The sequence below is a fragment of the Labrus mixtus genome, chromosome 1, assembly GCF_963584025.1.
Source record: "Labrus mixtus chromosome 1, fLabMix1.1, whole genome shotgun sequence".
Classification (NCBI taxonomy): Eukaryota; Metazoa; Chordata; class Actinopteri; order Labriformes; family Labridae; genus Labrus; species Labrus mixtus.
The window spans coordinates 19964927-19981569 of NC_083612.1; the positions used below are offsets into that span (position 1 = coordinate 19964927).

General features: G+C 39.7%; 1 protein-coding gene across 5 annotated transcripts in view; it reads left to right on the forward strand.

Moving 5' to 3' along the window:
- Positions 1–16643, forward strand: part of sox6 (SRY-box transcription factor 6) — a 132326-nt gene that overhangs the window by 14769 nt on the left and 100914 nt on the right. For 4 of the 5 annotated variants that reach the window (XM_061037385.1, XM_061037394.1, XM_061037377.1 and 1 more), the window contains 2 exons: positions 6394–6463; positions 14075–14126. In XM_061037385.1, coding sequence (XP_060893368.1) covers positions 14092–14126 — 35 coding nt within the window. In that variant the 5' untranslated portion in view covers positions 6394–6463; positions 14075–14091. The remainder of the gene's footprint in view (positions 1–6393; positions 6464–14074; positions 14127–16643) is intronic. The other variant, XM_061037402.1, reaches the window with a different exon arrangement.

The window sequence follows — 16643 nt, forward strand, 5'->3', positions numbered from 1 at the left end:
TCCTCCTTTTAAATCATTTCCCTCTTAAGAAGATTAAGAAGGCTGAAATATTCTCAAACTGATCATTTTCCCTCCCCCTAAATGAACTCATTTGCATTTGCAAACGCTGCTATTAATTATGGATTTAAAAAAAGACAAATGACCTCTGCCACTGTAAATAAAAAGAAGAAATGGAGGTCATAATGTTAATTGTTAAAATGGATGTACAGGGGCCAGTGAAGCCAGAGCAAAGCATATGCTCCCATCAGTACTAGAATAACAGAAAGGCAAAATAATCCACAGTTCATGCATAGTCCTTTTTTTTTTATTAAATCAGTTGGAAAAATCTGTCATTCGCTTCTCAGGTAAACCAACTTCATTCTTTTGGTTTCCATGAACAAAAAAACAGACTATAAAGGGATAACCATAAATATGCTATTTTTGAACAGGATTTAGAGAATCATGCTGGAATGTGCTGTTACACTGTAGAGCATTGAAATACATGAGTGGAAGTGAGGAAGTGAAGAGAGATTTTCCAACATGAAATATGATTGTTGAACTGCAGTCCTTTCCAATTTTGAGAAAACTATGACCCATTTTTAAATCTCTTTACTCTGTGACATACTACAAAGAGCTACGTTTGAGCTACACTGTGCTGAACACCCTGCTAAAAAAAATATTGTCAACTTAAGCTTGCCTTTGCAAATCAAAAAATGCACACCAGTAATAGGAGTCATTGGTGGAAAAAGGCCACTATCAAATAGTGCGTCTCTGCCGGTTTCTCCTCGAAACAAGGCAAACACTGAATAATTTGTGGACACCAATGCCTTGCAGTAACCTGATCATTTATGGATCAGTTGTTTCCTTTCTGGTTTAATTCACCATGTGATTGATTTTCAGTGCAAATACTGTTGGAAAATATCCACACTAAACCGTGCCTGAAATAGGGAATCATTTGAATACAGATGCTTACGGCTTAGGCCTTGTCACTGGAAACCACTCGCAGCCAGGAGACAATTGCAGGTTGATTATGTTGCTTCTGACAGAAGTTGCAACTCCTTTGTACGAGGCAGCGGTATTTGCATCTAAATGCTTATTGTAGACATCTAAACAGCATAAAGACTGATTGTAAATGCCAGCTGTGGGGTTGTAATCGGGAATAAAAAAAAGAATTTCAATAAGGAAAATTGGGATGGAAATGAGGAATTTATTTTCAAACAGTGGAGATGAAATCAATAAGAAGGAAATGACAACGTTTCTTGTGCTAGTTCTATTTGTCATCATTCATTGAGCATGTGTTCAATCGTAAATGAATCTGTTCACAGTTAGCTACTGTATGTTATATCTTAACTGGTGGGTTTATATTCAGATTAATTCTGTCTCATTCTTTTGTTACTGCTGCAGTACAGTTGTTAGAGATGTTGGAATTTGCTGTTGGATAATTTAATATTCTAATACGGCTAAAATACACTCTACCTTTGGTGTTGTGTTCAGAGTAATTTGAGGTGGTTGGAACATGGCATTCCATCCTTTGTAATGCTGCTGTGAGAATGCATGTGTTTGAATGTACACTGTGTGCAGTTTTACAGTATACGTGGGTGTACACTTGTGTGTCTGCTTGGTGCCCAAAGCAGAGTGATGCCCCTGCTGATTCTGCTCCTCTAGCTCTTTGTCCTGCTGCACTCAGTGTGTCTGCCTCCTCAGGAGACTGGCAGCCTTCTCTAGTGTGTCTCCACAAAGGCCTCAGCTTCCTTTGAGGTGTTAAAAACTTCCATTTATGCATCTCCCTGGACAAAAAAAAGCACCAAGCCCATTTGAGTCCAGTAGCAACACAGGCAGACATTGTGGCCACGCTTCTCTAGCACTCATTTCACAGATTCTAAAACCAGTATGTGGTGAACAGGATTTGAGGGGCTAAAGTGCCCCATGAGGGCCAGGCGATAAGAGGGGAGAAACGCCACCACGCAGTAAACTAGAAGATGGGTCCAGGAAAATAAACACATTACCTGGGAGAAAGGAGATAGACTTGTTTTCATGCCCCTGCCCCCAACGTAACACAAATAAGACACAACCCACACTAAGGGAAAAAGAAAAGGAGAAAGGAAAAAAGTGTAAGAAAAGAGAAAGACAAGCCTATTTTGTGGAGTATGCAGAGGGTATTACAGAGAATTGATAGGTTGCACGTCTTCCCGTTCGGGGATACTGAGTATCAGCCACCAAGGAGGAAATACATTGTATTTGCTGGTCATTTCTTTGCATTCACCCTAAGTCCGTCGCCCAGTAAAGATACTTTATTCTCGTTCTTTGACATTGAGCAAATGGTAGATAATCTCTTTGCCAAGCAGCACACAGCTTTGTTCAGCCACAGCACTGTATCTTTATCAGCCCATTGCTTGAACAACATCTGAGTAGGATAGCTACTCTTCAATGGTTGATTTTTTTCTACTACCTTATTTGCCACTTTAGCACTCTATTTTTTTTTTAACTCAAAACAAAGATATCTTAACTGAGGTGACGCTCTGGTAGTCATTTCTGACACATTGGTGCGAGACATTTTGTGAGTGTCTAGTCTGCAGCAGTTCAGTGTCAGGACAGATTCAGCCCGAGACACAAAAAGGGGCCGTTTGAGAGAGACAGAGGGGGAAGATAAAACGAGGAGAAAAGAGAGCTTTGCAAGGCTGTGACAGTTAACGGTGTACTGGAGCATGAAGCAGCTGTTTGCACGTGATTGACCTGTTTCCTACACCAAATAATTCAATGATATGGTGGATCTCCTGTAGAAATACAGCGTGTTCGTCCAAAGACAGCACTGGACTTATTTTTTCATGCACGGTTGTCAGAAGTGAATCCCGCATGTAGGAAGTGAGTAAACTAATGCTAAAGACGACACCACAAGTACTACATCCTTTAAATGACCTCTTTACCTAATTCTACCTGAACATTAAAAGTTGCCGGACCAGCTCTTTCCCCTCATTCCTTGCTGAGCTGATTACTGAGTGCATGGAAGCTGTCGATTCATATTTCACACGTGAACCCACAGCAGAGGGGATTGACTTTATGGAACTGGATATTTAACAGACAATCACATGTGTTCGATTACTAAATCAGACATTTTGTGCCGGAATGCCCTGCTTCTGCCTATTTCCCTATTTCCACTGGGACCACTGTTACATTCCAAAGTCCCCCATGCAGTCCCCGGCCTGACTGCCTAACAGTGTGGCTGCTGCTTCTGCAGAGATAACCACACAGCATCCAGGTGGGGAGCAGCCTGCTGATGGCATAGATTACCTCTATTGTCAAAATGACTCACTCGGCAGAATTCCTACTTTAGCATGTACGGACACAGGAGAGAGTGAGGATTTGGGATGGTGGATTGGCAGTTTTTTTTTTCTTTTACATGTTGCAGATCTGGATGAATTCCAAACAGAAGTTGAAGTACAAGTTTTAGCTTTCCTATGCATACACACTCAAAACTACACAAAGTTAAATGTACATTAAGATCAGACGCATAAATATAAAAACACCTACATATATAAACCTATTCTATATTTTGTAGTTTTGATGCAATACAGAGTGCATGAAATATAAAACCTGTACTTGGTCAGAGCAGCAGTGTAGTGGTTTATTCCCCCTTTGCTGTATACAGTTGTGGTGATGTTGTGTATTGATACTGAGCAACCGTCACATGATGGTTGAAAAACACAACTCTCTGTTATGGTCAGTGGAAATTAAATTAAGCATAGCCCACACCGAACAAGAGCACATGTCTGGAATTTTAAGGTTCAGCAGATTTGAAAGTGAATCATTCTGAGGTTTCTCCAGAAGCAGCACGGTTAGTATGATGTGAAAAATAAAGATAGTCAAACTGTTTTTATGGGAGTTTTTACAACCTGAGTGAGTGGCAAACCTTGTATTTTACCCAATTTAATTCAATTCACTTGACTCTAGTGCTGTTCTCAGACAAAGTGTAGACGAACATGTGCGTGAATAATAAAGGAATTGGGATCTTTTCAGATTTTTTTTCAAAATGTTACCAGAATTATAAAAGATACATCCTGGATGTTCCATCAATTCCAGGACAGATTAACTGCAGTTACTTTTCTCTTTGTTCAGTTTCAGTACTGGAGGACTGTGTGTATCCGTGTGTGTATTTCCACCCAAGTTTCCGCCTTGTAAATTGTGCCACACTTTTTGACACTGCATCATTCAATAGCTTTTTTTAGCAACAGAAGTGTTTGCTTGCATTCTGATGTATTTGCATGTATATGTGTGTGTGTGTGTGTGTGTGTGTGTGTGTGTGTGTGTGTGTGTGTGTGTGTGTGAGTGTATGAGCAGTCAAAGCTAGAGGAAAGGCCATCCTTTGAGAGAAATGCCACAGGTGGCCATGAGCTCTCTGTTCCTGCCCCTTTGATGCCAGCTCCATCACTCTGGATTCTTGTTTCTGAGAGCTAATCCTAATGAAACAATATTCCTTGTGCCTCACTCTGACTGTGCTCTAATGGGGCTCATTTTTCTAACGACAGTCTTTAACTTAAAGATGACATGTTGGATAACATAAACTGGTTAAGCACATTGCCAGTCTGTGTATAAAACTGTGGTTAAACCAATCATTTGTATTCAGTTAAGACTTGAATTGTTTAATAAGCTCCTGATCCTCTAATTAGGACTGGGGAGTGCCTGTTTTATGTTTCCTGCCTGTAGGTCTAACTCACAGCAGGAAAAAGCTGCTGCATGCAGCTACAATAGGCCAGTTGACATAAACTCTTATTACACCACAGGGATTATTACATTAGCATCATTAGAATATAATTTGGGTTCGCTTGTTATTTGCAATTATAAATTCCTTTGTTTTTTTTCTCCCGCAGACAAATAATTGACTTAAATAACCAATGAATAAGGAATGCATTTCCCCCCATTCATTATATAACTCATTGTTCTCAATTTACATCAGATTATGAATTCAAAGGATGTTAATGTCATCTCTGTGTAATTATTAGAGCTCTCATTTAGGAATTAAGCCTTTAGACAGATGTTTGACAAAGACTGCTTTATTATAACCATCCTTGTAATACGTGGTTATCTAGCAGGCAGGGATTGTTGTGTAGACTGAATAGCTACTAATACAAGTTAATCGTGTGTGTGTGTGTGTGTGTGTGTGTGAGAGAGAGTTTGTGTTAATACAGAAGTGGGAGGCTGCAGCTGGAGCAGAGTTCTGAACAGAGAAAAAATGTGTGTTTAGCATCATTTAAGAGGCAGCAATAGACTTTAAACTCGGAGTTGCTATTCATGGACTAGCTTCCCATTCAGCAGAGGTCACCTGGGTCCCCTCTCCCCTGTCATCACCTCCAGCCTCAAGGCTAACATTAAAGCCCATCTGCCTCTATCAGGCTCATTCTGTTAGCTCTTCAGCCTCATGTGTAGCAGACTACACACAGTGTGCTCTGACAACAATGCAGTGGTAGTGGGTACTTTAGGTCTTGTTGTTGGTGGCTTACTGGCCCCTGCGATTGGAGACTGGGGGGGCGGTACTGCAAATTAGAGACAGATCAGTTAAGCGTGACCTTAAAAAACCCTTGGCCCTGTTTAATTGGCAGTGCTGAGGCGCACTAATTGTATAAATCAGCTGGTAATGACATCTTGGCTTATTATGAAACACAAGATAATGTGAGAAAATGAACACCAATGAGCTTACATGATTTTTAACCCTCAGGGTAGATAGTCTGATCAGTGATTTGTCATTATCTACAACTGTGGGTGTGCTCAAGTTGGAATTTGGCTTTGATGATACCTCAAGCTGTATTACTTCTACTGTAGTGGAGTTTCCTGGTTATTTGTGTTCTTCAAAAAGGGTATACAACATCAGCAGACATACTAAAACCAGCAAAGCATGGCGTATAAATAAATCATTAGAAGGCAGAGCTTGAAGAAGGAAACCTAAATTAAATAAAACAACTGCGTTATAGAGAAGTGGTTTATTAGGAGAATATATATCTACTCGAGATGGATTAATGAGGTAGCTGAGATGTAGATTTCTAACCACCTCTTGGATGGATTTTCATTGGTGAGGACTGGAGGTCAGACTCTTACAAAGCTGTGGTACAGTAGCTCTGCTGTGGAGACTCTGACCCTGAGCAAACAGTCACCATGGCCCCAATTCTCTTCCTCTTGTTCTGTCACTATTTGTTCCAATGTAGGTAAACTCAGTTATCTAAGAGCCGTGTTGAGCTGAACCATGTTCCAAATTCACAAATCAAACAAAAGCCATTTAAACGGATTGATTGAATTATATAAATGTTGAATTTTTTGTGACATTTTAATCAAATGCAAAATGTTGATACAGTATTTTTTTCTTATCAGCTGTAAGGTATGAAACATGATGACAATGTCTGTTTTTTGTTGTTGCTTGAATTTCAGATATTTACATGAATTCAAAATCAGCCAAGCAGTGATCGCTGGAAGCTGGGGATTGAGTCTTTCAGTTTTTGTAAGTATCAATTTACCCCGTCAGCTTTTTCTGTCGTGCCACATGTCTCACACACCCCTGCTGTCTTTCACCCACACAGAGCACCTGCATCAAATGAAGTGGACAGTCAGACAGTCACACAATGTATGCATAAATAAGCACAGTAACAGACAGACCTTTTAAATATACAATCCTCCTACTTATTCATTCTTTGTTATTTTTTTGTCTCGTATTCATTTTATTCTGTCTCTATTTTCACATTGTTTAGCTACATTTTGGTATAGTGCCTTGTTTGTGTGTAGTTGCTCTTTTAAGGTGAAAAATTGGCTGTCTTGTATTCTTGAAATATTTTAGATGGTAATTAAGACTGGCAAAAAAAACACTTGTACCTACAAGACTTTTGGAGAAAAGTCTTGTCTTTCTGAAGATAACCTCTTTGTTATAGGAATTTATAAAAAAAAAAAAATCTTGTGCTGATAGATCCATAGAGGGTACACAAGTCTGGGTTTACTGATACTTTAGTAGCCCTACATAAATCCTCTATTTCAACAGTATATGATTTTGAAGGTAATATTTAAGCAGATTCATCTCGTTATACCAAGTGAATATCAGTTCTACATTTAACCCAGGTTGGAATAATAGAGTAAGCTGGGCATGACTCCGTTTGTATTTGAAAATATGTGAGTCTCAAAGGAGTAAATGCAAAAAAAAACTCATATTGTTGATATGGAATTAGTCATTTTGCTTTTAAAAGAAGAATATAATATACCATGATCCTCTCTGCATGAATGAAAATATCACTGTAACAGTCTTTACTCAGCTGCTGCTCGGGAAGGTTTTCTAATAAAAAAGGTATTTTAGATATTAAGCAAATAAAGGTGAGGAACCTGGTTGATAATATTCTTCTCCTCCAAATGTCAGTAGTAGATATCATGGGAGTCATATTAATGTGATGGAGAAGCTCTTCAATAACAGCTTGGAAAATGTCTCCTTGAATTCAAAGTTCACGACCATTTACCATTGTTTAATCATGCCATTTCACACATCAACTTCTGCTCAGAGGAGCATGCGCCTGTCTCCTAGAGAGCTGCCTCCGCTTCTGCATGCTAATTCTGAGAAGTTAGATGTAAAGTGGTGGTACTTGAGTGTAGTGTGACCTCACTGATGAACATAAAAAGGGAATGTAATTACTCGAACAATGTTAAAATCAATGTATACACATCACTAAAGGATACTTGTGTATTTAAAGCAGACACACAAAATGTTAAAATTAAGCTTAAATGATAATGTAACATTAAGAACTGCTAATAATGGTTAACCTTATCAACAATTGGAGTGAGCAGGTACTTGAAAATATATATCAATACAATCTGATACTTAACTGGATAAGAAGGTTAGATCATGAAGGTTTCCCATTTTTTCTACAGCCCCCCTACTGATCAAGCTAAAAACACTCCTCCTTGGGTAGTTTAATGTCTGAAGTAATGATAAAATAGACTTAACAATACAGTTTGAATGGTTCCGTTTTTGGGTTACTATAATATAGTTCTGCACCTCTTTGTATTTATTATGATAGAGTACTTCACAATAGGCAACGTTTAATGCAGTTCCACATTCTGAGACATGAATCGGGTCCTCATACAATCAAACCCAAAGCTATCTTCACCTACAGGTCTAATTAATCTCGAACATGACAGAAAGTAATTAAATTTGTGTCTGGAGTGCTTGTGCAACACATTTATTTACACTCGTGCGATTCCATTCATAAACACCTGAGGATACATTAGACCATTAGAACAAACCACAAACACAACTCTCTGTTAGTGTGCGCCTTTTATCTAATACGCAAACAGCCGCACAGTCTCACAGCTCTCAGCCTGGTATCGATGGACCCACTCAAGGGGAGGATGCCATTTTGTCAGAAATTAAATAAACAGCGCGTCACCATAAAATTAAAATGAATAACCTTTGAATGGTTATTCGTCATCTATTATTTCTCAAATGGGCCTCTTCAGTCCACTGACCACAGTGATTATGGTCAACATGTTGCTGAACAGAGAGCGCTTGACAAAGACCGCCCAACAAAGATTTTAATTTCATCAGCCTCAATTACAAGCCAGGAGCCCAGCGAGGATAAGAAAAACTAATTGTTGCATATGTCATTACGTGTCGAGAATGCAGAGAAGCTGCCAGAACTTTACCCATCTTCCTAAACTCTGCAAACAATTAATTACTGCTCTCTGTATTACTCATGAATGACCTCTTTTTAAAGTGCTTAAACTAAAATATGCATGTCGGCTTTTTAAAAGGTGGGCTGTTGTCTGGGTTTGTTTTACAGTTGGTGATTAAGTACGGTCTGTGTTTAATCACATGGAAAGGACCTAACCTCACAATTTTCTATTATAATTATTTGATGGTTTGGTGGGCTTTAGAAGAATAAAATCCTAATATGGACTTGGCTGCTGTCCTGCTTCTGAAGGCATGTTCACATGTACTGTAGAACAGAGTTTCACCTAGTTGCTATAAACTGCAGAAAACAGGACCAAAGCAAATGCCATTAATCTTCTTGCTATCCCAGCTGTGGCAAGTAATGCATAACTAAAAGTCCAGTAAAATGAATTAATGATTTCAACCATGAACTTTTCTCCCAAAACGCCATGAATCGTCTCCCGCTGATAATGCAGCGCGACCCTGGAGTGTGAAATCCCTGTTACGTTCAGAGTAGCCAGTTAATTGATTCACAAATTATTTAAAGTTTGTGGTGCCCAGGGGAGTGCTAAGACTGTAATGACAGCCCATTTTGAACGAGTTGAAAAACTCTTCCCTGGAAAGCCTATATTAAAATGTAACTGTAAGCTAACAAGTCTAATCTGATCCCAAGGAAGAGGGATGGTATCTGGAGTTGTGTTTTTGCACAAGTTCACCAGAAAAATGTTTTAATTGGAAAGTATCTCATTGTAAAAATAGAGCACCAATTTTAAACTCAGGGATTAAAAAAACTCAGGGATATCATAAAATAAGGATACTTCACTTCAGTAAACATTTTTATAATCTACATTCGAGTCATTTATCTATCACTCCATATTGTCTGTTGCATGTGTGATATTTCGAGGAAAAGAAAAACATACAAGCCATAAATTAGTGGTAAAGGTAGATTAAATACATTTAGAAGATTTGTTGTGATAAGACCTAGATCAAGAGATAGCTGGTCACTCTGAGCTGAATACTACGAGGCTCATCTGGCAGCACACACCGAGGTTGTTTCAGCTTTTTAGCAGAAGTTGTTTGATCTCTGTTTTAATATCAAGGAGCCTCTAATCTCGACCCATTAGCAAATGCTGTCATTCAGACACACGGTGTCGGTCTGATTTAAATAAAATGAAATGAAGATAGTTGTTTCTGGTCCCTTGGCTTCACTCATTGCCATAAACATATGCTCTGTGCCCCGCTTCTTTCCATCTTATTTATGACTTTAATTTGTTGTGTGGGCTGCGCAAGAAATCAAATTTAATCCAATCCTCCCAGGGACCCTGTCATATAATAACATGGTAATTTCTATGTATCCTTTTGAAAAATGAGGAAATTAATTCTTCCTGACATGTTCTAATTATTCCAGTGTGAACGGCGGATGGGCTCCCCTCCTTCCTCCCCTCCCCCCTCAGCCCCCTAAGTGTCAGTTGCCGACGGGTGGCGAGGTGCTAATGCTGACCAGCAGCGCGTTTAATTTGAAACATGAGCAGACACCTTTCAACACACCTTCTTAATGTTGGAGTGGCTCACACAAATTAATTCACTACTCATCTGGCAGCCCTGACTGAGGTGTGTGTGTGCCTGCATACAAGACTATGTATGTGTGTGTGTGTGTGTGTGTGTGTGTGTGTGTGTGTGTGTGTGTGTGTTTGGCAATGGGGGAGGGGTCAATTGGACATGTGCATTAGTAAAGGTAACATAAGGTGTGTCTGTGTGCGTGTTTTTGTGTGTTTGAAGACTACGCTGTAGGTGTAAATGCATACAAGTCAGTGTGTGTGGACATGTGCTGGACAGGTAACACCGTATTTCTGACTTGGTGTCTAGTATGCATAAAGTTGTCCGCTGGGATGTAGGGATTGATTGGACAGCGTTTTTCCCCTCTTCTCAAACCAACAGCACCTTTTCACACATCCTGATTCTCCACTGAGAGCACAGAGGCTCATTTAATTAGCACGTCATCAGCCAGTCTTTAGCTTATCACTACAGCATGCATGGGGTTGCTACAGGCAGAGATGTGTGGAAAAATTATCTTATCTTGCTTGTTCATGGGTGACATTTTTTATAAAATAGATTTTTATCAGAAAATGGTGATAATAATAATAATAATAATAATAATAGGAATAATTAGTTAACTGTCTGGTAAAAATAAAAAATAAATCATTGGCTGGGCAAACATGAAGAACTTTTGTTAGCCTAAAGAATTATTCATTTGGTTCATAATTAGAAGGTTGAATTTTAAATCAAAAGGAAATTGTTTTTGTTGTATAATTGTATTTGAGTCTGTTAGTTCACAGCTTTATGCACATTCAGATTTCTGACAGAAGAAATGTGTCTCCACCCAATTATGAACTGTATTCTGAAGCAGCTCAGACAGGAGGAGACAAGATAAACAAATAAAATTTACTGAACACTGGAATCGGGTTCAAATTGTAAAACTGCAATTGATTAAGTGTGTGTGTGTGTGTGTGTGTGTGTGTGTGTGTTTTGTCTCTGAGTTGTAAAACAGAAGGGTTTAAAGCTGTTGCGTCATGGTCCAGGAGAAGAGAGCATGGCTTTGTGAACAGTGGGTGGGTCCCCTCATGACTCAGTGAGGGGAAAGGCGTCAACATGGCCGCCTGACCCTCAAGGATTAAATTGCCCCCCCCCCCCACAGACACAGACACCCTGTAGGGGTTAATCACTTGCATTTTGGATTCCATGCAGAGAAGCAAATGCACTCTCCATCACTGTGGAAGAAGTGAGACATAAGAACTGCAGCAGCTCTGTGGGCCGATGTGCTTCATAAGCCTGTTTCCACTGTTTCCAATAGAGCTGGTTTTACTTGTTTTAATCATGTTTGAGTTCTGGATCAATGCAGACTCTTGCGCTCTCCTTTGGATTTTGCTACTTATTCTCATATGGATCAGGTTTAGGGATATAACAAGTAACCCTGGGTGTAGTTACTGGTAGGATCCGTGCAGCTAACTCCTGTGTCTCGCTGTGCGCTGATCTCTACGTGAGCTTGTTAATGACTGAAGGCTGAGAGTGCCGTCTCGTGCCAAGACCCACATGGCTGCTGGCGATGCATTAAATCAGCAGTCAATTTGACTGGAAGTTAGAAATCTGGGCTAGGTTAAAGGGATGTGCTGAAGCCGTGTTAATAGCTAGCTTGTTGTCCATATGGTACTGCTTTAATAGAGCACATTTGTTGCAGATGGTGGGAGACTTGGTTTAGGCAGAGGCAGCTTTTGGCAGAGCCTGATTCTTCGAAAGGGCCGCCGTGCTGCTCGGACTGGTCCAGGCCAACTCAGTGATGTCTATCCTCCCTGCTTCTCCTTCACCAAAAAGCCTGCCCTTGAATTGTGGCTTAGTCTTGATTTAAAGACATTCTTTTTTTTTTTTTTTTTTTTTTTTTTTAAAGGAGCAAATACAATGTGGCTCAGTCACTTTTTCCTGAGTTTGGTCATTTGCTCTCCAAACCGCACCTTTGGAGGCTAAGTTCAGTTGTTCCTGACCACAATGGGACTTTAGACAGCAGGCACAGCTGAGGAAACACAAGCACACAAAGTGAAAGAACAAGGTTTGTGGAGTAGGACCAGAGATAAACATAGAAACTAAGCATAGCCTAATTTATTTATTTTCTTTTTCTTCTTTTGTGCTTTTAGCCTGCCTGCTGAGGGATAAAATGACAAACACTCATTCAGATAAATTAAGGTTTCTTCTTTTAACCTTTCAGGAATAATGAGTAAAATTGAGTTTCTGTATCAAACTCGTTACTGTTTCTATTCCTCTCCCTAATTTCTGAGCAAAGGTCGGCAGTATAGAATAGTGTAATAGCTAGAATTTGTTTGCATGTATACTGTAAGTTCAGAGAACTTTCCATCTGTGTTAGTGATTGTTTTAGTTTACTGTGGGCCTGCCTCAGAGCATGTGTGCTTTTTGCACTCAGAGAAGTGAGGAGACACGCTTGATCTGCTCTGCACTGTTTGACGGTTGTTTTCTCACGTTGTCACTGGCATGGTGTGCTGTGCCGTGGTGATGGTATTATGTGCGCTGGGCCCAGCTGAGTGCAGAAAAGAGCAGAGTTGCAGTGCCCCCAGCTCTGCCACTCCCGCCTCCCCAGACACCTTATTGTGAGAAAAGTCTCGGCTGAGCCCTCTGGGCCTCGTGGATCCGCTGCTTGCTAAGTGCTGGCCAGACTGAAAGGCACAGTGTCCTTGGGCCCAGCTCATTCTTTCCATTCTCTCAGAGGCTTTGTCTCAAAAGCCACAAGAGCAAGGCAAGAAAATGCCAAATTAAACCCATGTCACGAAAACTTAAGGTGTTTAAGGCCTGTCATGTTCTGTTATATTTTGTATTTTTTATGATGTGAATAAGGGTGTAAAATACAGGATATGTTGAGTAAGGACTATTTTTCTTTCCATTTGTGTTTTAAGTAGTGATTTTCGCAGCAGGAAAATGTGATTTGCAGTCTTTAAAGCTCTTGAATTCAAAGTTATGAAATTGACTAAAATGATGGTGGGGTGCTAAAATGTTGAGGAGAATAACTTGTTATAATGCTGAAAATATTTTTGCATGTATCATTGCCATATTTCAGTGGCTGAGCATCTTTAAAAGGCTTGTTGAGAGATCTAAGAGACATCTACATTCAGCCACAGAGAAAAGTTCCATTCACAAAATCTGTTCCCTGGAATCCCTGCTCATTTTCACCACTCACATGGAAGCCTTGATCACTGTTCAACCGATCTTAACACAATCAAACTATATCTTACACAGACAAATAACATACACTAATGGAAACCTGTTGTAAGACATTTTTAGCCATGTGTCTCTACTATTTTGTGGGTAAGGCTTCTGAACGACCCCTACAAGTGGTGACATCATGACCACATCCTTTTGCCTCATTGACGCTGTGAGTCCCAGCTTGGGTCCCCTGCGGCCGGGCTCACAGAAGCCACAGTACCCATCGCCACACATGGGCTGCAGCTGGACCACCGTTAGCTAGTCTGAAAAGGATTGGGGCTGCAGCGGGATCTGTGGTCACAGTGCCGTATGTACATGTATATATCTGCGCACGGCTGTGGAAAAAGACTGTATAGAGATCAGTAGGCAGAGTTTATTTGATGCAAACATATCATCAGGCTCTCTGTGCAAACCAATGTTGTATGCAAATCCACTCCCTCGATGGAAAGAGGTATAATTAATGATGTCAGTTCATAAAAAGAGAGGATAAGTTGCTGGCCATATTTCTGCTTTAATTAAAGACATGCCTTATTATGGGAGGAAGATGTATGCTCTGTGTTTTTCTTTTTTCCCTCTTTCTTTCCCTTCCCCTCTTTCTTCTTATTCTTGATTATTACTCGTTACATAGTGAAAATGGTTCTCTGTGATTTCTCCTGCCAGAACCCCCACACGCTGACATGGAGGGCTTTCTTCGTAGCAGCTTTTTACTGAGGTTAGTTTCATTTCTGTTGTTGCCATTAAGGATCACAGGTTGTGCTAACAGGGGTGGTAGCGGGCTAACAGGGGTTAAGCTTTCTGACATGTTGTTAACTTTAGACTTTGTCCTGTTTCGTGAGTGTGTCTGTGTGTGTCTGTATATTTGAACATTGTCAAACATGGATTATGACATATTTACCCAAGCTGTGTGTTATGATTGTGTTCATGTAGTGTGTGGCTGTCTGGCATGCTCACCCTGATAGAAGACAGTCAGACTGTAAGCACACATCAACCACTTTAAAACGTTACTGTTTTTGAGCTGTTTTTATTCTTCCTTTCACTTCACCAGAAGATCAGACCTTCTGTGTCTTTACCCCCCCCCCCCATCCCTTTAAGAACAATAAGCAGTGATATTGGGTAGTTATTATCATGTGATGTTTTCTGTGTTTGTATTCAACCTACCATAAAGATTTACATTTTGGTTTAAACCCTTCCTATGATTCTAATTAAAAACTTGGTGCTGTCATTACACACAGAGAAAGTAAATAAGAGAGTGTATTTATCATTGGCTCCTTTCCTAGTCAACCACCTTCTCTAGGCTCCAGTGTTGCTCCCTAATTAGGGTTGGCTCATTAGAAGCCAGAGCAGCAGCATCTGCCTTTCAAAGCTGCTGTCAGCCAAACTTTACTAAAGCTAATGAATCCTCTTTGATTTCTTTTTCAAAAGGTCACTTATTTGATTAAATTAACAGCATTTTTTTCCCTTTCTCAACTGCTGGGGGCATTTTAAAAAGAAAAGACAATTTGATACCAATACTAGGGAGAATGTCCTTCAGGAATCCAATAAGGAAAATCTCTTAGGCATTTTTTATTTAGCTTAAGAATTTAATCATGTAAAATCACACTTAGAAATAAAACTCCAACATTTATATGAATGGCTTTGACTGTTTCTCTTTGTTTCATTATATTTAACATATTGAAAGAGCAATTTCTCACTTATAAACTATTTGAATTATATAGGATATCATTTAATATCTAATAAACTTACTGTTTGCTGCAAAACATGCAATTCAAAAAGTACAATATTTTTTTGTTCTTAAAGCATGGCGCTTATCTTTTTACTGTGGTATATCTGCTATGATTAGTTATTCTGTCGTCCAGCTGCTAAACAGTGAACTACCTATGCTTATTTCTGCTTTTGTTTTAAGAGTAATTGTACAGAGTGAATGACAGCATAAGCTCTCAGCACCTGTCCAAACCAGAAAGGAGGATTAAAAAATTACACTTCTGGATACACTATAAACTATGTGCTAAAGTGGGATGGTACACAGAGGATGTCTGGCAGAAGCACATGTTTAATTCTCCGGAAATATTTTGCACACATCTTCTAAAGACAGGAAAAGGACCGAAACCTGACCTTTGGCCTCTGCTGTCCTCTAAACAATTTCTTTTTGTTCTCATGGCAGTGAGAAACACTGTGATTATTCTAAGTAAACACATTATTGCACTGCTAATCCACATCCCTCTGTCAATGTCCGTTTTAATTAAAGGAGAAGAGCCAGTAGAAAGATATCAAGCACACTGGCTGCAGATTGGACGCCTCAACAATCAGGCCGAGATTAAAGGCAGGCTTTGCTTCAGGGTTAGCCCTTTTGCTTGGATAACACTTGTGTCCTGGAGTGGGCTGTGGGGGTGGGGGGAGGGGGTGAAAGGGGAGGAAAGGATAGAAACAAGGGATGGATGTGGCAGATTGACATTCCTCCACTGAAGAAGAAGTAACTGAAATAGGTCAAAGGTGTTTTTTAAACATGCTCATACATTTCTGATCCAATGAGCAGATGTTATTGACTTTTAGAGCTAGATGGCATATTTCACTTTCACACCGGATGGGCCTTTCTTTATTGTATTGACTCATGAGTTTTGTTTTGAGTCATACAGACAGTGCACTTAGTTTTTAAAGCTGTAAAAGAGCTTTCTAACAGCACCTGACACATGGCAACATTAAAAATACATCAAACTCTTCAGACGAGGGGAAAAGTTTTCATTTCATATTTTATGTACAAGTCAAGCCTTTGTACTGCTGTATAAAAATAATGCCAGTTTGTTTAAGATTCCCAAACAAAGGCAAAAGTTCTTTGAACTAAAGTATACAAATGTGTCTGTAACAGACAACTATTCCTGCTGCTATTGTAAGCCTCTCTGAAATGAAGTGTTTTCATTTAACATCAATTTTTTTTTATGTTTACGGAAGACTTTTAACAGGTTTTTGTTTGTGTATCAAAAACACTGAGAAAATGAAAGTGAGTGTGGAGAGAAAGGGGAAGGAAGAGATAATACAGTAATGTGAACAGGGAGAGAGAGGGAGAGAGAGAGAGAGAGAGAGAGAGACAGAGAGAGAGAGAGAGAGAGAGAGAGAGAGAGAGACAGAGAGAGAGAGACAGAGAGAGAGAGATCTTCAGTCTCTGTCTGCTCCCGGTGGGCAGGACCTCCCCCTACATTTCTGCCATTATTTGATGTAATGAAAGGAGAAAGTG